This window comes from Chrysemys picta, chromosome 7 (genome assembly GCF_011386835.1).
Source record: "Chrysemys picta bellii isolate R12L10 chromosome 7, ASM1138683v2, whole genome shotgun sequence".
NCBI lineage: Eukaryota > Metazoa > Chordata > Testudines > Emydidae > Chrysemys > Chrysemys picta.
The window spans coordinates 38,204,167-38,232,029 of NC_088797.1; the positions used below are offsets into that span (position 1 = coordinate 38,204,167).

The 27,863-nt window shown below is 40.9% G+C and overlaps 3 protein-coding genes across 29 annotated transcripts in view; 2 read left to right on the forward strand and 1 right to left on the reverse strand.

The window, feature by feature from the left end:
• Window positions 1-2,121, forward strand: part of RAF1 (Raf-1 proto-oncogene, serine/threonine kinase) — an 89,118-nt gene extending 86,997 nt beyond the window's left edge. For all 22 annotated transcript variants that reach the window (XM_065553091.1, XM_065553087.1, XM_065553092.1 and 19 more), the window contains one exon: window positions 974-2,121. In XM_065553091.1, the coding sequence (XP_065409163.1) occupies window positions 974-1,114 (141 nt within the window). In that variant the 3' untranslated portion in view covers window positions 1,115-2,121. The remainder of the gene's footprint in view (window positions 1-973) is intronic.
• A 997-nt stretch (window positions 2,122-3,118) lies between these two features.
• The window catches only part of MKRN2OS (MKRN2 opposite strand), a 53,493-nt gene continuing 28,748 nt past the window's right edge, over window positions 3,119-27,863 (forward strand). Inside the window, exon 1 of the mRNA XM_065553104.1 lies at window positions 3,119-3,480. Coding sequence (XP_065409176.1) covers window positions 3,422-3,480 — 59 coding nt within the window. The 5' untranslated portion in view covers window positions 3,119-3,421. The remainder of the gene's footprint in view (window positions 3,481-27,863) is intronic.
• Window positions 3,477-27,863, reverse strand: part of MKRN2 (makorin ring finger protein 2) — a 29,287-nt gene continuing 4,900 nt past the window's right edge. For 2 of the 6 annotated variants that reach the window (XM_005309075.5, XM_042849580.2), the window contains exons 3-8: window positions 24,593-24,771; window positions 22,171-22,478; window positions 19,103-19,317; window positions 15,782-15,892; window positions 8,910-9,054; window positions 3,477-7,900 (exon numbers count right to left, since the gene is read on the reverse strand). In XM_005309075.5, coding sequence (XP_005309132.4) covers window positions 7,757-7,900; window positions 8,910-9,054; window positions 15,782-15,892; window positions 19,103-19,317; window positions 22,171-22,478; window positions 24,593-24,771 — 1,102 coding nt within the window. In that variant the 3' untranslated portion in view covers window positions 3,477-7,756. Of the gene's footprint in view, window positions 7,901-8,909; window positions 9,055-12,182; window positions 12,369-13,490; window positions 14,273-15,781; window positions 15,893-19,102; window positions 19,318-22,170; window positions 22,479-24,592; window positions 24,772-27,863 lie in introns of all 6 variants that reach the window. The other 4 variants (XM_065553102.1, XM_065553103.1, XR_010589422.1 and 1 more) reach the window with 3 other exon arrangements.

Here is a 27,863-nt window from a genome sequence, read left to right on the forward strand (position 1 = left end):
GAATACTATGTCCGATTCTGATTGCTGCATTTCAAAAAGGATATAGTGGAATTGGAAAAGGTTCAGAGAAGGGGGACAAAGATGATCAGGGGTATGGAATGGCTTCCATATGAGAGATGGAAAAAAAAATTAGGGCTCTTCATCTTAGGAAAGAGACCTCTAAGGGGGATATGATAGAGGTCTAGTAAAATCACGAAAGGTGTGGGAGAAGTGTTATTAATCCTTTCACCCAATAAAAAAAACCAGGGGTCACCGGATGAAATTAATAGGCAGCGGGTTTAATACAAACAAGAGGAAGTACTCTTTTCACACAACTAACCTGTAGAGCTGCTTGCAATGGGATGTTGTAATAGCCAAAAGTATAATTGGTTTCAAAAAAGATCTAGATACATTCATGGACGATAGGTCCATCAATAGCTATTAGCCAAAATTGTTGGATGCTGCAACACCATGCTCATGGTGACCCTAAACCTCTGACTGCCAGAAGCCTGGAGTGGAAGACAGATGAATGACTCCATAATTGCACTGTTCTGTACATGCCCCCTGAAGCTCTGGTATGTGCCACTGTCGGAGACAGGATATTGGGCAAGATGGACCAAGGTCTGACCCAATGTGGCAGGTTTTATATTCTTAATCTCTCGTATAGGAAACTTGCAGATCATCGCATGGAAAAACTAAAGGAAGGAATCCCACCACTCTGCAGTTATTCACTTAGGTTTTCATTGCTATTATAAACCTTTATGTAGCATAGTCCTTTCAGCCTGATATGCTATGCTTTGACTACTCAAATGGCAGGTTACTATAACTAGACAATTCTGACCTGTGTTCCAATGAAAGCAAACTACTGATCTTGAAAGACCCTCTCATCCCATAATAAACTGAGGTTTGGGATTAAAAATAGATTTTCAGGCAGGTTGTTTCTAACAAACCTTCTTGAAATAAGTTTCCTTTTGGTGTTCATTTTTTTTTCCAGATACTGTCTTCCATTGAATTGCTGCAGCATTCTTTACCCAAAATCAACCGTAGCGCTTCTGAACCTTCTCTGCATCGTGCAGCCCACACAGAGGACATAAATTCATGCACATTAACATCCACAAGACTACCTGTTTTTTAGGATTGCACGCTCTCTTGCTCTAACCAATAATGAGAAAGAAAAACAGTCATAGCAGTTGTGCTTTTAATGCCTCAATCTACAGGATTGCAATGCCAGCAGGATTATCTGTCTCCCGGTTTTAAGAACAAGCTGCTAAGGATTTCTACAGTTTTAATCCTACAGGGACATTTCTCCACGTTGCCTTTTTCTACCATTTCTTTTATTGGGATAGAGTTAACTGAGACTGTAATCAAGAAAATCTATTACTATTTTTTTAATAGATGCACTTGAGCCTTATTTTCCCATAAGCAGAAAAGATGGACATTTCTTTGGCAGTTTTTTTTTTATTCTGTTTAATAAATTGGTATTTTTATAGCAAGGATGGCTCAGCATTTGAGGAAAGAAATATTGCAGATTGGTACTGTTCTTTGGATGTCCCATGCCATGTGCCACTGTAAAGTTGGGGGATTTTGACTAAAATGGCCATTTACAAACAGGACTGATGAAAGGAAGAAACGAATTCTGGCGATCAGCTTCTGCAAAGAGTACTCATGAAGCAGATGAAATCTGTTATAACGAATTGCTAAGTCAACACAAAAATAGTTTTGCACATAGAAGAAAAACTTCTGCAGAGGAGTGGAATATATTCTGAATAGTACTGCTCAGAGAAGGAAGCTAGCACAATCTTGCTATGGTCCTCTCCAGTAACTTAAGAAGCTTTTTTGGTACTATTGACTTGTTTCTTACAGCCCAATGAGGTATCAAGTGCGGAATGACAGGCTTTTTTTGGATGAGGAAAGGCTAAGTAACATTATCAGTATATTTCTGCAAAACACGCAGCAACTTCAACCCATTTAAAGCTGTCTTCCGAGAGATGCACTATAAAAGAGGAAACTGAGTGTATACAGTTTTTCTTTCTGATTTGGGTTTTAATTTTGTTTTTATTGCTCCCAAGAAAATGCCTTTATTGTAAACCAAGGTTCCTCTGATTATCTTATTTTAATAAAATAAATTAAATTTAGGTTTAATCTTCAGTGTCATTCTTCAGTGCAATATCTTACAATTCTAAGATGTCTAGATGCATATAGTTCTGCGATCGTGTGCCCATTTAGACATCAGTGTCTTAAATTATCTCTAGAAATTCTAAATTATCACAAATACTCTTCGCTATATTGACCACAATAAGTGGCACGCACAAGTTTTCAAACACTTTGCATGTACTTTAATATGTATATGAATGATTTATAATTAGAAGTTAGCAATTCTGAGCTTGTCCAGCGTCACTTTACAGAACAGTGTGGTAATCCAGAGGTTCCCAAACATTTAATATGTTGACCATTTCTCCTATATGCATAATATCCCTAGGCAACTATAGCAGTGTTTACACATGCACATATTAGGAATGGATATAATGTATTTTTGGCTGTATTTATTGCCATCTTTCAAGAAATGTGAATTATGCTATTTCTGCTCATCGTTTGGCTTCCATCAGTCTGTCTTTCTCAGCTATCACCACTGGTGCATCATGTGACCAGCCATCTTACTAGACTACAATTTAAGAACAGTAAGGTAGCCTAATTTCAGACTGTGGGACAGTCTCTAAATCTCTTTCCTGTTGAATAGTAACACTTAACAGAATATTAAAAATATTAAGTGTTTTGATTAGGGAAGAATGAACACTAGTTGTAGGGACCATGTGTACTATTTAGGCCTTGGCTGCTATAGTAATACATTATGCTTCTGTTTTTTCCCTAACTTACATTTCCGTTACCCTGAAATGTACTGTCTCTTCCAGTTAAGAGGGATAGGCAGTTATGCAATTCCCTGTATGCTAATGATTGCATAAATCTGAAACCAACAACTACTTTATCTTTGGCATATAGCAGAACCTCAGAGTTATGAACAGCTTGGGAATGGAGATTGTTCTTAACTCTGAACGAAGCATTATGGTGGTTCTTTCAAAAGTTTACAACTGAATATTAACTTAATACAGAATGCTGCTTTCCTTTTTTTTTTTTAAGTAGTTTCCGTTTTGTATTTTGTTTTTGTGTGTCTCTGCTTCTGCCTGATTGTGTACTTCCCGGTTCCAAACTAGGTGTGTGGTTGACTGGTCAGTTCATAACTCTGGTGTTCGTAACTCTGAGGTTCTACTGTACCATCTAGAATTCCCTAGCCTGACACTTTGTTAGCTGAAGTGGGAATAATTTGCTAAATGGCAATTATTCTGCTGTGAATTATGCAAACCTCTCAGTTTTACAAATTGTTTGCCAGCACCAGACTACTGCCCTCACCTTCTTATTCCATCAGCTGATTTACTCCAAAGCCTTCATGAAAGGGGAGAGAAGAATTACTGAAACACAAAGCAAAGGAGCTGTCAAAATTCTGAGGTACCTTTTTTTTTTATTTATTTTTACTTCCTGCAGATCAGCAAGGTTCTTGTTACCAGAATAAATGTTCCCACACAAAAAAACCTTAGCTTAACATTAAGGTTGAAGTAGTTTTGTATAACCATTACAAAATTTCAGCATTACAAAGACTAAACGAGCAGTGAAGTGAAATTACCCTTAATTTTCAAATATTTGGTTAAATTCAGCTCGATCATTCTGATGTCATCTAAGAATCACCCTAATCCACAACACGTTGTTGGTAACAAAGTATGAACTATTTTGTTCTGTTCTACAACTACCAGTCCTTAAATATGTTTTACAAGAAAAAAATTCTAAGAGGATTGGAAAAATACAACATGCTCTGGGTTTCAAAAAGGAATAATTTAAGTTCTAAGCCACTGAACAGATTCACTCGTAACTTAATACAATTTTAAATCTTTACCCTAAGATTAAGGGGTGTGTAACTTTGATTGTAATAAACATTTTACTCCAGGAGTGAAAAGCTAGTACACCAAGCCATGGTTCCAGCTAGCCCCTACAAAATATATATGTTCTAAAGGGGCTTTAGGTGCTAATTTTAATGGAAATTGGGCATCAAAATTCCCTAGATGACACTGAAAATTTAGCCATAGTTGTCTTGTTTGTTTAATAAATACTACAGCATATGGCATCTCCTGCTGCCTTGCTGACAAAGATAAATAAGGAATTGTCTTGCTTAAAGGATTTCAAAATTAAAGCAAACAAAAGCAGGACAGTGCTGCAGTTTGGTTACCTATGATATGTTTTTTATGGGAGGAGCTACTCTTCAGTACTGGAAATAATGCAGATATCCTTTCCAAAACTAACGACATGCAGCAGAATGCTGAAGATAAGTCACAGAAAGGTAGTGGCACAGTTGTTTGTATAGAAAAAGTGAATGGTCGAAGGTCTATAGATGATTGGCATGGGACTCTTGGTTAGTGTTAATCTTACAGTACAAGCCTGACCATCTTGCTGAATGTAACTTGTCTATGCTGGCATACATTCTTGTTGCTGTTTCCTTCATTTTCTCTCCCATTGTTTGTTACTCCTGCTGTTTTTCTCAGTTTAGATTGTAATTTCTGGAGGGACAGGGACTGCCATTTTACTCTCTAGTTGTATAGATCTGATCCTAATGGAGGCCTCTAGGCATTAAAATAAGTAGAAACGTGTGTCAAAAATACTTGGAGGAGCAGGGCACAGGAAAAGTTTCATAGTAATCGTGATCTTACTATCCAGACATAGTTAAATTACAACCTTCTCCAGTGAGATTAAGTTTAGTATCCTGAGCTACAAATAAGGGACAGCACTGCACATTTTCTAGTTGTGGAACAGATAGTTGAAACTTCCATTTTCTTTTATATAAAAATGATGCCTAATGAAGGCCATGTAAATCTTCAGGCTTGTTCTAAGTATGCAATCCCAATATCCTAAATTGGATGCGGGGTGCTGCCTCTGAGGGGAGTAAGTGTGAGCTTTCTCTTCAAATCATTTAACTATGTCTCCACCTGTTCCTTGTGCCACTTTACTTGCTCCTTCTTTGTACACGAAGTTCTGTTTGAAAAACTACTAATACTGAAGATGTTGGCTAAAGCAGTGGTTCTCAACGAGGAGTATGCGTACCCCTGAGGGTATGCAGAGGTAGGGTAACCACACATCCTGTTTTGGTCTGGATAGTCCCCTTTTTCAGCTGTCCTGGCCATCCTTACTTTTTCACCAAAACCGGGCATTTGTCCCAGAGAAATTTGATGCTGGTAGGTAGCACTGCCTTCAGAGCTGACCCCCTCAGCGAGGCTCAAGAGGTCATCCCCAGCCTTGCTGCAGGTCCCACCGAGCTCTGTGGATCAGCCCCAGCCTGTCCCCTTTTACTTTAAGAAAAATGGTCACCCTACACAGGTCTTTCAAGGAGTACATCAACTTATCTAGATATTGGCCAAGTGTTACAACAGGCTACATAAAATGCACGAGTGACGTCAGCACAGCTAACTGAAATTTCATATGACTTATGTATACTGCTCTATATACTATAAACTGAAATGTAAGTACAATATTTATATTCCCATTGATTTATTTGATAATTATATAGTAAAAATGAGAAAGTAAGCAATTTTTCAGTAATAGTGTGTTGTGACACTTTTGTATTTTATGTCTGATTTTGTAAGCAAATAGTTCAATGAGGGGATACGTGGGGTATGTAAGACAGACTTCTAGAAGGGGTAAAATAGTCTGGAAAGGTTGAGAGCCTCTGGGCTGTAGTGCTGGCATTTCATTGTTTACTCTGTCCATTAATCTAAACTTTCAGCCAGACATGTTCACTTTTGTGAAGTTCACCTAATCAATTTTGTAAGTTAGTACACTTAAATTATCTGCAGGAATAACCTAGCACAACCTGCACAAAGTCAGCTAAAGTAATTTCTACCACACACTACTGGAAAATAATTACCTTTCTCCATCAATCAGCAATAGGTGCATACGTGTACACATGCCCAGAAGCACTGACAGATTCTCTAAATGGCTTCTCCCTTTTCACTTGGAGCAGAGGCCAGAAAGGAAGAAGCATGCAAGTGCCTTCTGGATAGAACATGTATAACTTAAAAGTGAAAGCTACATATGAAAGTAGCCAGCTGCCAACCTTAGAATGAGAGTAGAACCTTGGAGTTACGAACACCTTGGGAGTGGAGGTTGTTCCTAATGCTAAAAAAAACCATTATAGTGGTTCTTTCAAAAGTTTACCAGCAAACATTGCCAACTTTGAAATTTTACTATGCAGAAGAAAAATGCTGCTCTTAACCATCTTAATTTAAATGAAACAAGCACAGAAAGTTTCCTTACCATGTCAAATCTTTTGTTTAAACTTTGTCATTTTTGGTAGTAGTTTACATGTAACACAATACTGTACTGTAGTTGCCTTTTTTTTTGGTCACTGCTGCTGCTGCCTGATTGTGTACTAACAGTCCAAATGAGGTGTGTTGTTGACTTCGGTTCGTAAGTCTGAGCAAGACCATGATCTGAGAACTCTGGGGAGGGCAAAAGGTTCCACTGCAACCATGCAGAGGTTATTCGGACCATTATAGTGACTGATCTCTTTAGCTTCTAGTTTCTTGGAGACATTGTAAAATGTGTAACTTTCATCTCGGGGATGCATGTAAATTGCTGCATTTAATTTTAAGAGAAATTTAGTTTGCTTCTGTAATTGAAATCCACTACATACAGTTAAATTGCCACTGATCATGGCAATTCTAGGGGCTTAGGCAATATGTTCTAGTGGATTATAGAGCAGTCTAGTCACATTTTACTGACTCTAGAATGAATTAATCAGAATGTTGATCATTCTTGCATATATCTTCAGTTTGAATATATGTAGCAGTATTGCAGTTTTCAAACACTCTCTCCACTATACTACTTGTATTGAATCAATGTCCAGACAAAGATTACCGCAGTTTCTCTTTACACTTCCCATTATACTATTTTGCCTAATTTATTGCTATGGTTCTTTTTTTAATTAGTACAGTTTGCACAATATCCAATTTGGACATCAGATGCAGGATTTCTATTACAAAGCAGGTCTAGCCACACCTGCAATTCTGTCAGCTCAACTTGTTTGTGTGGATCAGTCCATGGATGTACTTGCTGCAGTAAATGCTGTTTAGAGGGCATTCCATAAGGTGTGTATAGAAATAATGCCCAAGAAAGGAATACAGCTGGTTGAAGTGCTGTCCCTTGGATTAGCTGTCAAACCAAGCACCTTGAGTTACTTTTTTAGAACTAGGCTGTTTGCACCAATGTCTTGGGAAAATTAGTCTGGAAAATTCAGCAAGGTACAAGTCTGTCTTCCTACTGTGATGCACTTTAGGATGGGATTATACATTCACTTGTAACTAGGTTTTATCTGTTCTAGCTATACTCATGCATTTCACCATGCAGCCTTTTACTTTCAGAGAGACAAGGTGGTGAGAGGTAATATCTTCTAATTGTTTGCAGGATATTAAAGAACTAGGCGTTGAAAAAGGTTTGGCAACTTACCCTTGCTGTTTATGCACAAAATCACCCCCAAAGCTCCCTTCCCCATACACATGTTAGTTTCTTTTATTTAATAGCCTTCTGTATTATTGTTTGTATACAGATTATACAAAAGTTCTACAAGGACCTCCCTAGGAAGCTCTATTTTTCTTGTAAAAACCAAAACCTTCTTTAAGTAAGCAGTACAAACAGCTGGACTGGTACAGAAGAAAACAGAACTTTTGTTCCTTAGTTCCCTTTATTGAGGAGTGGCAGACTCTTGATCTGCCCCTGAGAGGTGCATGAAAAGCTCTCCAAGCTCAGTCACTTCATCTTCAGCATTGGGTATAGTCCTACTTTCTCTGTCTTCAATAAAATCCCAGAGCCGAACAGAATTGAAGAACTGTGAAAACAGAATAATAATTGCCTTTGACATTTCTTATTTCAGAGAATGCATTAGTTTGATGTCTGCACTTACACCAGTGTACAGCCTTTCCCAAAGCATTCAGGCCAAAAATATCTACTTTAGTGTATAAAAAATGCTTTTCATCTCACCTATATTCTTGTTTTACTTCCCCTTTTTTTCTGAAGTTGATAATCAAAACTTGACAGGGGAAGACATGCTCAAGCTCTGCCTAAATTTTAAAAAAGGGGTGGGGAATTGTTTTACTATTAACTGGTGCTCATGGTGTTTTTGCTCACATACAGTGCAGGCATCACCAACAGTTTGGGAAGGGGAGGTGTAACACCAGCAATATTTTCCCCCACACAATTTCTACCACTGTCAAGTTATTAGCTGAAATTTTAGAGATCATCTAGAAGGGCTAGATGCAGCCACAGCTGAAGTTAGTGGGCCTGTCTAACAACGATAAAGCACAAGCTTAGAAAGTAAGCCTAGACTGTCCCCTCAGAACGTTTTCTACAATTCTTGGGAGATACAGCCATGCAACAATAATAGCGCTGAGTCATGGTCCATTGAGCTGGTCTTAACTTCGCCTCACAAATAGCTCTTATGTGCTGGAGGAGTTAAAACAGATGAATTTAAGAATATTTTTGCAGCATAAATGAGGGAGCTGATCCTACAATACTTCCCCATGTGTAACTCCCATCAAAGACAAGGGGATGTGTGGGCAATAGCTACACAATCAGGAATTTGCTAAAAGATGAGGTTTTGAGTACTATGGGAGAGAGAGTGTTCCCTCACAGAGCTCTTGAAAAAATGTTAAATGTAAAAAACTAATTCTGGTTTTCGAGCAAATTCACGATCAGTGTCAAGTTGAGCACCCAAACTTCAAGTCAGCTAATTTTGAAAATCTTGGCCTAAAAGGTGTTTTTAGCCTAGAGAGAAATTATGCCCTTCTATGAAAGGGCAGCTTATATTCAAGTAAATGAATGGCTAAATGTCTGCTTACCCGCACAGTCCCCTCTGAGCTGAGCTGTTTTCGTGGTTTCTCAGGTTCAGCTCGTGTCCCATCAGGGTAAGCATGAAGGTAAAGGCATTTTCCTCCAAATGGGCAGGTTCCCTTTCCTTGTTCAAAGTATTTGCAGGCCTTTTTCCTGAAAGAGAGTAACTAGTTCCTTTAGATGATGATGAGAATGAACTGAGCAGCTTTTCCAGGGTTATCTGCCTTTTTTTTTTTTAAATTATCACCTCCTCAGAAAGGCCCTGTATCAGCTGACTCTTCTCCCAGTCAAGCAGGATCAGCTCAATAGTTCCAGAACCAGACAATACAGTTAATGCACTGTCTGAAAGGATTTTTTAAAAGAGACTCTACTGATATCAGTCCCTGCTGATCTACATTTAAACACTCTAATCTTTATCATAAAGCAACAAAAAACTCTTGTTCTAGGAGGTGAAGCCAAGTTATGACACTGCAATGATCACAGCAACAGCTGAAGTTGAAAGCTATGGGGAAGTCAAGTTTACTCCTTCAAAACTACAATGATAGAAACCTTAGTAGTTCTCACATTCAGTGAGTACCTTTGAGGGAGAAAGGACTCCAAAGCACTATTTAACCTTCAGTATTAAAATGATTTGCCTGCTGAAAACAATAGTTGAGTGTTCTAATTTATACATATGGGGGGGGGGGAGAGAAGAGGTTGAGTTGGTGAGATAGTTTATGAACTGAATCAAACAGATAAAACATGCACTTTAACACTGCAGCCAGAATAATCCTTCATCTGTGTTTGTCACTTAACAAGATACCTGCTTTGCTGTATAAAAGATTACGTTTCCCAATAACAGATTAAGACAAAGTGGCTCTCATCTTATTATCTAATAATATCCTTTATAATTTGGCTAAACTATATCTGAAGAACATCCTGTCCTTTTATGTACTTCAAGTCTAATGATTGTAACTGAAGTTATGTCATCTATAAATCAGTAACAGGAACATATTTCCTTACAGACCTACATTAAGTAAAAATGTATGAAAGCAAGTGTGAAGTTTACTTTAATTGCTGCATAGAGGAGAAATACATGTTTGACCATTTGTGTTTTTTCAAACACCAATAGCTATATACAATCAGAGGTCAGACAGATTAGTGCCAAATTGTCTTTCTCCCTTGTACTTGTACAACCCAAGAATGTTTTGGGGAAATGTCACCCTTCACTTTTCCACACAAATAAGCAATAATACACCCTACAGTAAAACTACCCAGAACAAGCCCAAAAGTACTGAGCTGGTTGTTACTAGTCAGCAGCTGCACGTTCCAGCTCCTGTACTATTAATAGCCCAGACCCTGATGGAGTGTACATGTAACACCGGCAGGCCCTGGTTGTCAGCAGGCAGGATTGAACCAGGGACCTCTGGAGCTTAGTGCATGAGCCAAAAGCCAACTGGCTCTTAGTTAAGGCTGTGGAGCAGCCTCATTTTTTCTCTCTCTTTAAGAGGTCTTGGTGCCACTAGATGGGACAGAACACCACATCCAGGCAGGGTGTGGGTTACATACCTAGAGAGAAAATACACACCATGTAAAACAACAAACTTGGCATTCTCTGGAGCAAACAAAGTTCTACAGTGAAGGTCACAGAACCTTACAACTGATACTTTGTTAGATAATGATTTTTGACAAACCATCGATTCACTGTTAGTTCATAGACAAATCTATTAGCCTTCATGAGCTAGTATTAGAGTGTGACTGTATTTGTCTCACCTTTACTTGCATTCACACATGTAGGTGGCCTTATAAAGGAGAGGGGCTTTTCTCCACAAAGACTATTTCAGATTTCCAGTTAAACAGATTAAAATATTGCAAAAAAAGAGAGAAAAGCCAAGGGAATAGCTCTCCCCAGTCTTAATTTGCTGCTTCCTCTCAGATTTGAATGAAGATCACCATTCCACATTTTTCGATACCAACACCACAAGCATTGCGCAAGAGTGCAGGCTGTGTTCTTCAGAGCGTGAAAGAACTTAACCTGCAGTTAAGGGAACATTCCCTCAAACCTTCAGGGCACAGATGGAAAAAATATTCTCCTAAATTAGTAGGAATGCAAGTTTAGAAACATCACACTGCACAGTTCTTTTCTTAATTTAGTTTTGGTCTCTGACTATAAACTTCAGTGGAAATGACAGACAATGCAAGTTACTGAACAGACATCTAACTACCGTTTTCAATACCATGCTTCAGGGCTTGCTTTTCTATAATGATGGTGAGCAAAGAAAATACATCACCTGCCTACTACACAAACTTAACATATTAATGTATCAATTAAGGTTACTCTATCTACTGTATAATAAATCTAAAACCCAAGGAGACAAAAGTTATGATAACCAACAATACATGCCCTCTATCCACCACCCAGAGACAGAAACTTCACCACTAGCAAAACCACAACATTAATTTTGCCCCACCACTGATGTCAATCTTCCAGCATCCCCGTTACCACTTTCAACCCACTCACTACCACAAATAGACCCATCCTTCTTATTGTCCCTTCTGGACAGTTCTGTGAAACTGCCTAAAAGGTTGGGGTGGTATAACAAGTACATATTGTTAGCCTAAACTATTCATTTCTCTGCCTTTTAGGTTTTGTTAAGGTTACTTTATACATGTAACATACAGTGCACTATTCATGTACTAATTTCCACACTTGTGTGTGTTTTTCAAAGATGGATCTTCATAAAAGGAGTTTGTGCTTTGTTTAAAGAGCAGGGATTGTATTAAAGAGTTCAGCACACTGAGGAGCTCTACACCTGAATCAGTTGAACTGGTTGAAAAGCCACAATCATTAAGTGTCCTCCCTCTACCGCACATTTTTTAAAGCAAAAAAAATAGCTTAAATTAAGAAATATCAAAAATAAATAAAACTTGTCAGTAGAAAAATTTCCATCAGCTCTATTGCTCAACTGATTCAGATGGAGCCAGCTGAACAATTTAATAAGCAGGCTCTTTTGACATATAATCTGCAATGGTTTTAAATTGGTGACAACTGAGTACTTTGTTGAAGATCCTGCTCTTCACAAACAAGCATTCTGTTGGAGGAAATCAGAAAAGGAAAACCATAAGAGAAAATTTAGCAGTTTTACAAAACAAATATTCAGTTATGGTGTAACTCAATTCTTTGACCTAACTGTAATATAATGGATGAGGACCAGCTGAACAAGCAAGCTCAATGATACTATATTTAAACAAGCGATTGTCAAGATTACAAATCAAAAACAAGCCGAGGTAAACAAACATACCTAGTGTTTTCTACTGTGAAGCCAAATACAACTGGCCTTTACTTCCTGCTTTTCATTTTCCAGGACTTGCTGCTTTCTTTTGTTCTACATCTGTTTGGTTTTTGTTTTTTTTTTTTTTTTAACTAAACAACTTTTAATGAAGAATGATTCTTTTGGAGATTATCTATTGCCAGCTGAGTTTCTTGGCTAAGAAATGGATATATTCAATATAAATAACTTAAACTTTACTGATATATTTTACATTACTAAAATGTATCTGTGTAAACTGATATAACTTTTTTTTTTTTTGCTTAAATGTTATGTTTGATTATCTCTATCTGTAAGAGTTAATTCTTTGAAAAGGAGGACATGGTCAAATTCCAAACCTCGTTGCTAATCTAGAGAAAAATGTTATTGAAGTGATTTACAGCATGAACTTCCAATTGTCTAAGAAGTACCCATCTAACAGTGTGTTAAAATGCCTTAATCTCATTATATATATTTATTTTACCAGGCACTACACTTCATCAACCTTGGATTAAGTCTTCCAATATCTGTCCTTATTTTCTTTTTTGGGGTACTGTCTTGATGCAATTTCTACCAAACACTGTAGTATCCACCAATTGAAAGCCCGGAAATTCTAAGAATTACCTAGAATTGGGATAAAATTTGCAAAGTTGCTTAAGTCCTATTTACTTTTAATGAGACAAACTCCTAAGCTGCTTTTGAAAATTTTACAATGGGTCTTCTAATAGAAAGCTAGTTAGTTAAAACCTTAAGGCCCAATTCTGCAAACACTTACAAGGCATAGTGCTTACTAACTGAAAAATTCATTGTTTAAGCTGAAATTTCCCCACTAGTCTTAGCCTAAAGGTGATTTTTTGTACAGAAAGTGTGGTTAAAAACTATTATAGCACTTAAATCACCATGCCATACTTTGGATTATGATCAAGTGTGGAAATGCCACTAATATTTATGCAGTTATTAATGTTGAAATGAAAAGCTCATCTCTGTCATATGGGCAATGTACTGTGTTCTTAGGAAGATGGAGAAAAAAATTAAATAGGCTACTTTTTACATGGTGAGCTCTGCAAAAGACCATGACAGACTAACATCTAAATCAAATATAATCTACCAATCTTCCATTTACACTTGTATTGCATCATCATTAAATTGTATGCTCAACTTTCTACAGAGACCCCTGCTGGAAGTAATGAATAGAAACAGCTATGAAGATTTACTTAATAAATACATGCCATGTCACTGTCTTGCCTGTCACTCAATATTTGTACCTTTAAAATGAAATAGCTTTTAAAAGTTTACACTTACACAACTAAGTCCAAAATTTAGATTCTGCAAAACCAAAAGTCAGATCTGTTTAACACTTGCAACCCAAATATTACAGATTATACTAGTGAAAGTGAGGAAATGATATCCCGTAGTTTCATGTTTGTCCAGGCTCAATAAAAGACAAATGGCAAATGAATGACAAAAGAGCTAAAATAGAAAAAAAAAAATATTAAAGCATTTCAAAGAAGTAATAGTCCAGTATTTGTTTATGGAGAGACACTTTTCTCATTCCATGCTTAATATTGAAGCTACTGTCATTAAATTGCACATGTTATTTTATATCATGATAGAATTTTATGAAGGCAAATCAAAAATGTGTTTTGGAGCTGTGTAGTTTTTTTAAATGAGGTGTTGGTACTTCTTGAAGTTTCCCTTTTAAAAAAGCTCATGGTATCTAAAAATCAAATCAGAAACTAAATTTGTTTTCACCTCTTGGCTATGGCAAGCACTAGTTAGCCTTTGATTCTTTAGGGGTCCATGACAGCTGGATTTTTTGAATTAGATGAATTTCAAGACATTCTTGTGGTCTCTTTACTGGCACAAGAACCTCATGGATTCAGGCAGAACTTCTGATCCTGAAGAATTACGGACCAGTGAACATGGCATTCCCAGGTTGGTATCACAACTGCTGCATCAGGCACATCTTAGAAAGTTGGTCCTATTATGATCCAGATTTATGGCATTATAGATGTCCTGATGAAAACCCATGCATTTACCAAATGCAGAGTAGATAGTAGGTTTTGCCAGATTCCTGTGATACCCTGAAATTCCCAGACAAAATTAAGTTAGGGTTGATCTTAAAGTTAAGCCTCCAGAACTGCAGGGAAAAATAAATAAATAGCATATTTTAAACAAATTGAGAAGGCAGGAAATTCTAAATTTAAGTTACGCTTTAAGAAGTGTTTAAATTAAATGAATAAAAAGACACTGTTAGTGTCACCTTAATAGCTTAACTCTGCCTACATCTACAGTGAAACACCATCCAAAAATCAGGAGACCACCCTATGAGCGAAGACACATATTCTGCTACAAAAACAAGACTCACGAGATCAACCCAACACTACCACTTCTAACCTGGACATCTACCCTCTTGTTATAGCAAAGCTAGAAGAAGGGATCTCCTGGGCTACTACTAACAGAGATAGTTAATATTTTCCTGAAAGAATGCAAGCAACCCTTAAACAAGTGCCATCACTACCCCTTCTCTAAGCTCCCTTTCTTGTGAAAGGTGATGCTCCCCCATGCTAGGCAAATTGAACAAGGAGCACCCAGGTACTAAACGATGGGTGCTTTGGAAATGTATGTCACACACTTGTTGAAAGTGCCAAGTAAACACCCAGATTTTTTATGGAACCATTCCAGAACAAGCACCGCAAATAGTGTCTCCGGGGGATGAATGCACTTCAGGTAGTGGATCATCACTCAGGTTTTAGCATTCCAAATGGGTCGAAAATTTACTAGCCCAATGCAAAGATGCATTTACCCACCCTTTATAGAATGGCGATCAATGATAATGACAGTAGTAATGATACTTTACCCTCCCATCAAAAAGAGAAACTCATTTATCCCAGGCAAGTGAGCAAGCAGAGTTTTGCTAGGTTGATATAGCACCATCCTTTACTGCATACCTCCAATGTTCTGACCACCAGTCAAGTCTAATTGTTCAATAAAACTCATCATGCATGTCATTATTTTTACATTTGCAGATGGCATTACAACAACAAATCCCTCAACTAGCCTGTGAAGTTTTACTGATAGGAAAATGGAGAAAAAGAAACAAGGATCATAAAAGTCAGTTCAGTGACAACTTTGGTTTTTTTCCCCTCACCAATACAAGAGTATGATAATCCAGGTAGTTATAGCTGAGTAATAAAAGTCAGCAGACATTATCTAACTGTAGTTTTGGGAAGTGAACCAAAATATCCTCAGCCAATTTTGGAAAGTAGAATTACTAACATTCTGCCTGGAGCTTGGGGAATTTCTAATGTAATCATGAGGGATATTTTCAGAGACCATTAGCCTACCTGAAATGAAAATTAAATTCATGTTATTCAGGGGAAGACCAGAGTTAGATACAAGTTCCTTCAACCACCACTGAAGTCAGTGGATATGAAGTGAGAGAGAGAGAGAGAGAGAGTGTGCGCGCGCACACACGTACACATTTACATTCCACAAGGTATGTTTTAAAAAGAGGCTACTGAATACCTTGATCTACAACCTTTTCAGTTTATTTAAGAAAAACAAAAAATAATTATGGCTAGTGAACTTACCCCATTCCCTGCTTAAATGCCTCAATCAGCTTATTTTTCTTGTTCTGGTCTTCTACCCAGTATACACTAGGAATTACAAACTCTGATGTCACTCGGCACTGCGGGCAGGATCTTAAATAGGTAATGAAAAGAAAATAAATGTACATACACCTTGTTGAGAAGATATTTCTCAACAACTAGCCATAAACAGCAAGTGGAGAAAGGGGAATTGGATCTTTCATATTGAAGCATCAAAGTGTATCATAGGTGATTACAGTGTATACTAGGGGTCTAGTATCTTTTTTGCCTGAGGGCAACATCTGGGTATGGAAATTGTATGGCGGGCCATGAATGCTCACAAAATTGGGGGTTGGGGTGCAGGAGGGGGGTGAGACTCCAACTGGGGGTGCGGGCTCTGGGGTGGGGACAGAAATGGAGTTCAGGTTGTAGGAGGGGGCTCCAGGCTGGGGCAGGAGGTTGGGATGTGGGAAGGGGTGAGGACTCCAAATGGAGGTGCAGGCTCTGGGGTGGGGCCAGAGATGAGGTGTTGGAGGTGCAGAAGGTTTTGGAGTATGGGAGGGGGTAAGGGCTCTGGGCTGGGGGTGCAGGTTCTAGGGTGGGTCCAGAAATGAGGGGTTTTGCATGCGTTGGGGATGAGGATGAGGGGGTTGGGGTGCAGGAGTGTGCTCCAGGCTGGGACCTAGTGGTTCAGAGGGCAGGAGGGGGATTAGAGTGACTCTGTGGGTTAGGGCACGGGGGGTGGGTGGGTCAGAGGTGCAGGATCTGGGCGGCGCTTACCTCAAGCAGCCAGGCAGTTCTGCATGCTGCCCCATCTGCAGGCACCCACTCTGCAGCTCCCATTGACCCCAGTTCCCAGCCAATGGGAGCTGCAGAGCTGGTGCTTGGGGCAGGGGCAGTACGTGGAGCTCCCTGGCTGCCCCTACGTGTAGGAGCCAGAGGGGGAACATGTTGCTGCTTCCAGGAGCTGCGCAGAGCCACGGCATGCATGCAGCAGGATTAAAAGGTCTGATGGGCTGGACATGGGCTGTAGTTTGCCCACCCCTGGTGTATACTGTACTTACAAGTTTTATAATTAAAGTTTCAACTGAAGTAAACCAATTCAACTCAATCAGGTTTGATCCAAACTACAGTTAAATCAATGTTTGAATAGTTAGCATGCTTTTCCTGATCAGTGTAGACAATGATTTTTTTCCTTGAGACTTAAGCTCACCTTAGACACTATTCAGGTACCTCAAATCCTTGCTCTGTAGTTTTTCTACAGCAGCCAAATAGGGCAAAAGAGAAGATCGATACTTGACCTGTCTACTAAGATTGCAATAAGCAGGTCAGTTTAACTAGTGGTCTTGTGAGATGGACATTTTCATTAGAACCAGATCAAGAACCCAAGTCATTTCACAGGGAACACCTAACAGCCATCAGATAATTTCTAGTGTCTACGAACAAGCTGGCAAAAGGCTTTTATGTCCCATTACCAGCCCAATGAACCATCCAATCTTTCAACCAGAACTTCTTTTAAGATTCCATTCCCTTTTCCTAATATCTTTTCAGAAGGTTGATGAGGTCACAAGTGGTTTAAGAGTTTCAGATCTACTGTGTATACTCATTCATAAGCCACATTTTTTAGTAAAAAAAAGGAAGCACCAGAGAAGGGTGTCAGCTTATGAATGGGTATAGAGAGGGAGAGGGGGGACACAGCCCTTCCCCCCAACAGAGGGAGCAAGGAGAGGCAGCACAGCCAGCAGATGCAGGAGGGAAGAGGCAGGGCCCAGAGTCTCTGCGCTTCTGGCCACGCTGCTCTCCCCCCAGCCTCCAAAGCAGCTGCAGCTCTGGGGCTGCCAGGCTGCAGCTGTGCCGCCCGGAGCAGCTCCGGCAGGTCAAAGACATCCTCCCCAGATAAGGTGGAAATGGATGGGATGGGGAGAGTGTGGGGGTCCCGGGCTAGGGGTAGGTCACAGGGGTTACTCCCCTGACTCCCAGCTTCTCCCCCTCAAAAAATTTCCCCACTAGCTGCTGTCCCGGCCTGTCAGGGTAAGCAGCTGGCTCGCCGAGACACTTGGTTTACCTCCTTGCCTGCGGATGCTTGAGGTAAACAAACCATCTCTGCCCACCAGCGGCTTATCCTGATGGCCCGGGAGCCAAAGTTTGCTGACCCCTGAATTATGGGGTTGGCTTATGAACGGGTTATAAAAATTTTCCATTTTTACTTATCCATCTTTTGGGGGCGTGGAAGTTGGCTTATAAATGAACCGGCTTATGATTGAGTATATATGGTACTTTCTGAAAATGTTGAAAACATTTGTCAATGTTGGTTCAGGGGGACTACTGCGAAAACCATTTGGCAGCAACAGCCTCATTTCTTGTCACAGACCAAGCGTCTCACAGTGAATGCCCATTGGGAGCATTACTACAAGCAGCTTCCAATATGCTATATTTCACTGTAGCAAACTCATTGTGAAGGATATGGGGAATACACTATAAGAATGGAAAATATTTTTCAAAAAGTTTTCCCTGAAACATCTGTAGCTTTTTAAGGAGTTCTGGAGGAAAAGGCAAATTTCCTCTTTTGTGATATCAGTTGGATTCTTAACATTTCCTGTATTTCTGTTCTAAAGAGAATCAAGCTTTAAATGCATTTATATAGGAGCTAAAACAGCAGATACAACAAAGGCATTGGCCAGATAAAAAATAAATGCATGATCAATGGAGTATCTAAACGAGCATTCAGAGTGAGCGTGACAATAGCTAGAATTTATGTGCAATCCAGTAATTGAATGTGTACAAACAAGGCGACAGCAGTTTTCAGTTCCTAACTAAGGTCATATCTACATTTAGTGGAGATCAAGGCTGCTGTGATTGATGCTGCGGGGGTTGATGTAGCGGTTCTGGTGAAGACCTGCTAAATGGACAGCAGAGCGCTGTCCAGTTGACTCCAGTATTCCACCAGTACGAGAAGTCGATGGGAGAGCATCTCCTGTCGATGCAGCAAGGTGTAGATACCACAGTAAGTCGACCTAAGCTACATCGACTCCAGTTATGTTATTCGCGAAGCTGGAGTAGCGTAATTTAGGTCCACTTACTACGGTTGTGTATACAAGGCCTAAGATACTGTACCTCCTTAGCACATGGAGTCAGGATTTTCATGACGACAATCTCAGTATTGGACACACTAATTTAGGCCCATAGAATTTCTCTTTGTGAACATACTTTTTGACTAGACAGTGCTATAGAAGAGAACACCTGAATGACAAGCTATAATAGACACTGTGATCTGGGTGGATACAAGTCCCACCCAGCTCTGGCACAAAGTTAACATACACTTACTTTATGATTAGATTCTCAAACTGTTTGGCACACCTCCACTGCCGGATGCAGGACAAACAGTAGATGTGATTGCAATTGGAAAGGATTCCGAACCTTCTCTCCGAGGCCGATGGTTTCTCATACACCACTTCCATGCAGATACTGCATACTTTGTCCTGACTTGCCTGAAAGGCAAAGGCCTTCTCCATCTCATGTTCAAATGCTGCCATGCACATCTAGGTCATAAAACAGAAAGGACAGAAGCAAAGAGTTACTTTGAGTCTCTGCCATATTTGCACAATGCTTCTATCTTGTAAAACACAAACAAATCTATGAAAGGCATGTATAAAGAAAAAAAACATAGTACTAGTACATCTAACTCTGTTAAGAATGTAGTTCATGCCTTTTGTTTTTATAAAACATCCCCAAAAAGATGTTAAAAGAGCACTAAGGTTGCAAATTCCAGCCCACAAAAGTTAGAAAACGCCAGAATTTAGATTGCTGTGCAACCTTAATACACACCCCTTGAGTATGCATTAGGAGACAGCCTTTAATTACATGATCACAATCTGTTTTTTTTTCCCACAGGACACAGCCCTTACTCAGTGCACAGAATTATGGTGCTTACTAAATGAGCAGCTTTCAATATTATTTTATGCTTGTTTACTGTGTGGCCCCAGGCCTTATTTACTGTACACTATTTAAACCCTGTTCTGAATACAGAATTATTAAATTTCTTCACGGGGTTTTCTATAGTGTTCATCACTAGGATATCTGAGTGCTTCACGAACATTGATTTAGTCTCACAATATTCCTGTGAAGCAAGGTGCTATTACTTTTCCCAGGCATTTTGTAACTTTTGAGTGCTTGTCTTTACAACCATAACATTCTGTTTATTTTGATTTAAAAAAAAAAAAAAAAAATCACCTAGGAAATTGCATCCAAAAAGTTTAGAAATTCCAACATGTGGCATCATATTGACACCCCCCCCCATAGATCATCAGCCAGGCTGGAACCATTGCACAGACCTCAGCCACTTGAGTAACAGAATAAATGATAAAAGCAACAGAGTCCTGTGACACCTTTAAGACTAACAGATGTATTGGAGCATAAGCTTTCGTGGGTGAATACACAAGCATCTGACGAAGTGGGTATTCACCCACGAAAGCTTATGCTCCAATACATCTGTTAGTCTTAAAGGTGCCACAGGACTCTCTGTTGCTTTTTACAGATCCAGACTAACACGGCTACCTCTCTGAGAATGAATGATAATAGCAGTAGGGCTGTCATCCTTTACGTGAGCCAGCACTAAAGGGACATGAGGGATGCTCTGCCAGTGGGTTTCACAGGTATTTGTTGACGACAGAGGAATATTGAGACTCAGGAATCTCAGGTTCCATTCCAGATTCTGAAGGGAACTGTATTCTGGTGGTTACAAACTCTTCTGCCCCTCCATCCCCCCTGAAACCTGAACTCTCCTGTCCACCCACGGGCTTCTTTTTTCAGGCTCCCCACTCTGGCTCCTCATTCCATTACCCGTCCCCTTACCCAGCCAATTCTGGTCTCCCACCAGCTGCCAGTACTAATCTACTCCCTCCATCTGCCTGGCCCAGATACAGCTCTTGTCAACTCTGCATTCTAATCACGCTGTTCCCGCACTATGCTGCCTCGATGCCAGTAGCGGGAACACTGAGGAGATAAGGGTTTGTCTTTGGCTCTCATTTCCAGTGCCCCATGCCACAGAAGCAAACAGTAATTGCTGGTCAAAAGAATTGCTCTCCTCGCCCCTCCCTTCCCCTCCGTCCCCGTCCCCGCCCCCAGACTGGAGCATACTCAACACAGAAGGAATCTTTGAAGAGTTCAGCTGCCTAACAATTCTTTACTGAGCGTGTGCAACATGAGATTTTTTTTTCCCCCCAAAGGCTTATAACTTGAACAAATTTACACTCCTCCCACCCCCAGGAACAACAAAACCACATCCTTAAGAAAGGCAATCTCCCTGCCAAATTCCAAGCCCTTGCTCAAAGCAAAGAGGCCTTAGAGAGTCTCAGCAAAAAACAGTTGAAATCAGGGGAAAAATATATTTAAAATTCTTACATTCTCTGAAACAGCTGAATCATTTTGGCTGAAGTTTTCCTAAAAAACTAAGCTTGAGGGAGATACCCAATATGGAAAATTTCAGCCAAACAGTTACAGTTTGGCAAAGTTATAATCTGCTGAAAACAGGGGCTTATAATGAAAAGTGTTAGGCATTCTTAGCTATATGCAGTGCTACCAGCTCTACCTATAATACAACTGTATTAAACTTGGCACAGCAAAAATTCCCGCTGCTAGTTGGAGAACACAATTATAAAACCAAAAGGCCATCTAGCACAGTGGCAGTGATAGATCTTAAAAAAAAACAGCTTTTACTAACAAAGCTACTGTATATGCAAGAGAACCAACTGTACTATGAGCAGCTGACTTGCCTCTGATTAATAGATTTGGACAAGGGTTACAGAGAACTCAATGTAATTGAAGTGAACTGAGCCTAAAATCCTATCCAAATTGGGACTGGATGGCTCAGGAGAGCAGCAGTGGGATGAAGCAACTTTCCTGACCTCAAATTGCAGCGAATATCAGCAGTAACTGGAAGTTACCATTGGATTGCACCACGGTGGACTATGTGAAATGAGTTGGTTGTCTCAGGTCAGTGTGGTCTGGAAGAAGGAGTACAAGTAGAGTTTAGAGAACCTGGTGACCTTTTAGGCATGCTGTAAAAGCCATCTGTTTGAGAGGGTTTTTGGAGAGAGCCAAGAGGATTCTTCCCAGAATGATAAAAAAGGTGAAAAGGAGTTTCTATAGATGGCTGGCTGAATTCCTGTTGGATGATTATTTTAATGCAGCTGGTATTTTGTATCAACAACATGTTCAGGTGCCTAGAGCCTTCAATAGGTCTCTTATTTAATTTAGATTTAAAATAATTAAGTATATACACAAATGCTCTATAAAGCACTAAAGTTAGCCAGTAACACACAAGTGTCTGGGCTTTAGAACAAGCATATTTATATCATGTTTTAGACCCAAGTTCAATTTATGTTAATCTTTACCTTCTCATGAGCCTTCCTCTGCTCTGGGTCAAAGGGATGAAGTACTTGCAATTCACAGATTTCACACACATCTCCATGGAGGTAAAGACACCGGTCACCAAACTGGCATTCCCCAGCTGCTGCATACGGACATAGCTGCTGTCCATCAGCATAGGAACTTCCAGCCACTGAATCTTCTTCGAGCCCACTGCAAATAGCTTCTAAATATGAATGGGGCTTCACTTCCAGATGATCATTTTTGTCACTGCAACACACTGGGTCACTCATGGCACTGTGTCTCACCTGTTCTTCACTCAAGCCACATAAATCTTAAAGAAAAAGCATAGTATGTAGCATGAAAGACCACAGGAGCATAAAAACAGCTGCTACCTGTTGAATTATAGTTTCCTTGTTAATAGTTAAACCCTTTCACCTGCTGATCTCATGCCTTTAGCAGCTTCCATCTCCAAAATTATCCAGCTTTACAGCCTTAAACTACCCACCGTAAAGCTTGAAGATACCAGGTACAGCATATCATGCATTTTCATTTTAAGTATTATAGAAGCCAAGCTAAAACTGCACAGATTTACACTTAAAATGTGAAATAGGACTTTAAACATGTTCTAAGTGATTGAATTCACTCACCACAATTAACACATGGTCCCTTCACTGGCCAACTGCATATTCTATTTTTTGGGAGGGGGAGTTTGGCGGGGGGATATCAGGGGTTTTAACTCTGATACTATCACCTGTTTCCCCTGCCAATGAGCCTTTTGGGAAATTTCAGGTTCCCCTAGATATGAGATCAGCAATCAGAAACCCCAAACTTCCCACATACATTCATTCCCACATCATCTCCGACACCGTCCAAGTCTTCAATTTAAACACAAAGCTATACCCCTCATACAGAAATAAAACAGCTTACGGTGAAAAGAAAAGCAGAGATTATGGTCTATTTATTATTTCTGTTCTCTGACATTACTATCCAGCTTTCCTGAGCATCCAGGGGGCCTTAGCACAGAGACCCTGGGTAGGAAGACTGGGCAGCAGAGGAGATCTGGGGTTCTGCAGGGCTGTGACGAGGAGGATTCAGCATTGCAATCTCAGAGGATTGTGAATGGGGATGCGCAGAGGGAGAGGTCAGTGGGGCGGGGGAGTTGGTGAGACCAGACTGGGTATGTGTGTAGTAAAGGAGGTCTGGGGCAAGTGGGAGCTCAGTCCCTCTGTGCTGGGGCATCAGCAATGGAAGGGCTCCCTTAATGCTGGTGCCTGAGGGGCATAGGAAGGTCATCAGGGGGATGTGAGAGGCAAAAGTTGACTATTCACATGAGTAAAATTACCAACGTGCATTAATGATCTGGAGGATGGTGTGGATTGCACCCTCAGCAAGTTTGCAGATGACACTAAACTGGGAGGAGTGGTAAATACACTGGAGGGTACAGAGAGGATACAGAGGAACCTAGACAAGTCAGAGGACTGGGTCAAAAGAAACCTGATGAGGTTCAACAAGGACAAGTGCAGAGTCCTGCACTTAGGACAGAAGAATCCCATGCACTGCTACAAACTAGGGACCTAATGGCTAGGCAGCAGTTCTGCAGAAAAGGACCTAGGGGTTTCAGTGGATGAGAAGCTGGATATGAGTCGACAGTGTGCCCTTGTTGCCAAGAAGGCAAACAGCATTTTGAGCAGTAGAAGTAGGGACACTGCCAGCAGATCGAGGGACGTGATAATTCCCCTCTATTCAACATTGGTGAGGCCTCATCTGGAGTACTGTGTCCAGTTTTGGGCCCCAGACTACAAGAAGGATGTGGAAAAATTGGAAAGAATCCAGCGGAGGGCAACAAAAATGATTAGGGGTCTGGAGCACATGACTTACGAGGAGAGGCTGAGGGAAGTGGGATTGATTAGTCTGCAGAAGAGAAGAATGAGGGGGGAATTTGATAGCTGCTTTCAACTACATGAAAGGGGGTTCCAAAGAGGATGGATCTAGACTGTTCTCAGTGGTAGCAGATGACAGAACAAGGAGTAATGGTCTCAAATTGCAGTGGGGGAGGTTTAGGTTGGATATTAGGAAAAGCTTTTTCACTAGGAGGGTAGTGAGGCACTGGAATGGGTTACCTAGGGAGATGGTGGAATCTCCTTCCTTGGAGGTTTTTAAGGTCAGGCTTGACAAAGCCCTGGCTGGGATAATTTAGTTGGGAATTGGTCCTGCTTTGAGCATGGGGTTGGACTAGATGACCTCCTGAGATCCCTTCCAACCCTGATATTCTATGAAATGTTTGTGGGATTATGCCCTATGCATGTTACAAATGCAAACACACCCTTTATAGCCATCACTGAAATGAAAGTGATGAAAAGCAAAGAATGGAAAGTAACAGAACTACTGCTAAAAATCATCAAGCCAGGAACAGTGAAGAGACTGACATTAACTGTTCCTACTCACCTCTATCCCTAAGCACTAATGTTCTCTTTTTGCGTTTTCCGGGCTCATGTGTTTTGCTCTTGATTACAGGCATGTTATGCTCTGGCAGAGGGTTAGGGCTGTTGAACGATGGTGCAGAAAGGCTGGGTGGCACAGTACCCACTGCACCACCAGACCCAGATGGTCTGGTGTGATCATATCTAAAAAGAGAAAACAATGTAATAATGTGCCACAAAAACTAAGATCTCGTTCAAAGCACAATCACTGTTATTCCAGGAAGCTAACAGATAATGTGGCAAACTCTTGATTTCCACTAATGAGCCTGTTTATTCAATATAGTAGCTTATGGCTCATGATCTGTTCAGATACAACATGGATGATGATACTACTACTTAGGATTTCTACAGAACATTTTAAGGATCTCCTTTACAAACATTAAGCCTTACAACAGCCTTGTGAGATGGGATCTCCATTTTACACAGAGATTAAGGCCTACATTTTGGACAACCTGCTGGATTTTAGCTACTCAGCAGCTTTGAAAATCAAGTCATACATCTTTCATATTGGGCACGGAAAAACTGAGGAACCCCATGTCAGACACTTTTGAAAATGTAGATTTAAATGATTTCTCCAAAGTTGCAAGACAATGCTGAAAGGACAATATTCTTAAAGCGCGTGTGTTCAATTTAATACTACTAGTCTATTACAAAAAAATGTTTGCTGACATTTATTCAGATGTGGTAACATCAAAATATTGTGTGCACTGCCCGTTTGTGATCTCTCCTGCTTTGCTGACAGCAGCAGCAACACTCTGTGCTCTTATTCACACATACAGATATGGTGTATGCGTGTGTATACATAGAAAAATGCACACACACACACAGATATAGATGGATTTTTCAAAAGCACTCAACATTGGCCTAACTCTGCTCCCACTGAAATCAATGGGAATTTTAGTCTTTAGGTAACAGCATGTTCATATCAGCTCTGTGTTCTTGGGGAACCAGGACACAGTACCCAGTCTGACTCACAAAAGACACCCCCACGCCAGCCTCTTCTTGAACCAAAGCGGATCAGAAGACTTACAAAAAGCAATGAAAAGGCAGTGGGAGACGCACCTAAACCCCTCTGGACAAGGGTGACAGGATTAAGGCAACTCCCCTAGCCTCATCTGCATCAAAGATTGGTCAGGGAGGCATCTCCATTAGCATACAGAATGGAGAACAGAGATTCCAAGGCAAGAACTGCACTGAACTGAGACACCAGAAATGCAGAAAAGCACTGCATGATGGGGAATCTCTGCTCCAGCGGTTAATGAAGCCACGCCTGCACACACCCAGCTCAGTAGTTATCAGACCAATTCTAGTAATGAGTCCTTTATTGGTATCCAAAATACTGAAGCTGCCTGATTGTATTGTGAGCTCCCTGGAAGGAACACCACCCATAGCTAGGAATAATCTGTTCCTATTGTCTAGCCTGAACAAAACAACTTTGGTATACTCCCTTGAGCCATCAGTTTACCCACAAACAAATCTAGTGTTCTCCCTTGAACCATTGTTCTTTCCCTACAAAAACACCTACCCATGCTCAAGTAAGTGCTCTGATGCCTGGATCCAAAATCTGCATCAGTTCCATTGGGACTTCATCTTCTCCTGACTGATCGTGCTGGAGCTCTGCCTGTCTCCAGCACTCCAGACCCTCAGCTACCACCACCACCTGGGAACCCTGATAGATTCAAGCTTCACGGACTGGTGAGAAGTCATCTCTCTTTCTCTCTCTCTCTCGCCTTCTGAACCTGACTTGTGTGATTAGTTATAGTTTTCTAAACCTAACTTTTGTAATCAAATTTAAGATCCCTGCAGCGCCCAAAAATCCTGTGGAGTTTGCTCATCAAGTGGGTTACTACCAGAACAATTGTAACGTAAAAGTGTGGATAGGGATGTGCTGAACCTGGGGCTTATAAGTGCTGCCAGCTTGATGAGTCTAAGGGCATATAAGGGTCAGCTTGAGGCTAGGTCTACACTACCCGCCTGAATCGGCGGGTAGAAATCGACCTCTCGGGGATCGATTTATCGCGTCCTGTCGGGACGCAACAATCGATCCCCGAATCGACGCTCTTACTCCACCAGCGGAGGTGGGAGTAAGCGCCGTCGACAGGAAGCCGCAGAGGTCGATTTTGCCGCCGTCCCTACAGCGGGGTAAGTCGGCTGCGATACGTCGAATTCAGCTACGCTATTCACGTAGCTGAATTTGCGTATCTTAAATCGACTCCCCCACCCTGTAGTGTAGATGTAGCCTGAGAGTGCTGATTAATCCGGTCCTCTCAGATGCACTCTGTTAACGTGTGTGTGTTCATCTGATTCTGGCACTGGAAGAACACAGCCCTGGGGAACCTAGGTCCTGTAAGATAGCTCCAATTGGGAGGGAACTTGCAGAACAGAGACGTAGAGCTCTGTATGAGAGAAGACAGTTACCTTTTCCGTAACTGGTGTTCTTTGAGACGTGTTGCTCATGTCTATTCCACAACAGATGTGCATGCTTGCCAAGTGCACTGGTGCCGGAAGTTTTTCCTCTAGCAGTACCCATAGGGGCGCACTCTAGCAACCCCTGGAGTGGCGCCTCCATGGTGCAGTATAAGGGATGCTGCGTGCTCCGCCCACCCTCCGTACCTTCTTGCCAGACAACTCCGACAGAGGGGAAGGAGGGCGGGATGTGGAATAGACATGAGCAACATCTCGAAGAACACCAGTTACGGAAAAGGTAACGGTCTTTTCTTCTTTGAGTGATTGCTCATGTGTATTCCACAATAGGGGATTCCAAACTGTATCTGTTGGAGGTGGGAAGGAGTTCACAAACTCTCGGGACGGAGAATGGCCCTGCCAAACCCTGTATTCTCCCTGGTCTGAGATGAAATTGCATAATGCGAGGTGAACGTGTGAACTGAAGAACACATGGCAGCCCTACAAATGTCCTGAATGGGGACATGGGCCAAAAAGGCAGCCGACAAGGCCTGCACCCTAGTCCAGTGCACCTTCACAATTGGTGGCGGAGGGATTCCCACCAGGTCATAACAGGTATGGATGCATGAGGTGAGCCAGTTGGAGAGTTGCTGAGTGGAGATCGACCAACCTTCCATGGGCTCAACCAAGGCGATCAACAGTTGCGAGGACTTTCTGAACGGCTTAGTCCGCTCCAGGTAAAAAGCCAGAGCCAGTCTCATATCCAGCGTGTGAAGGTGGCGCTCCTCACTGGACGCATGTGGCTAGGGGCAGAGGACCGGCAGAAAAATGTC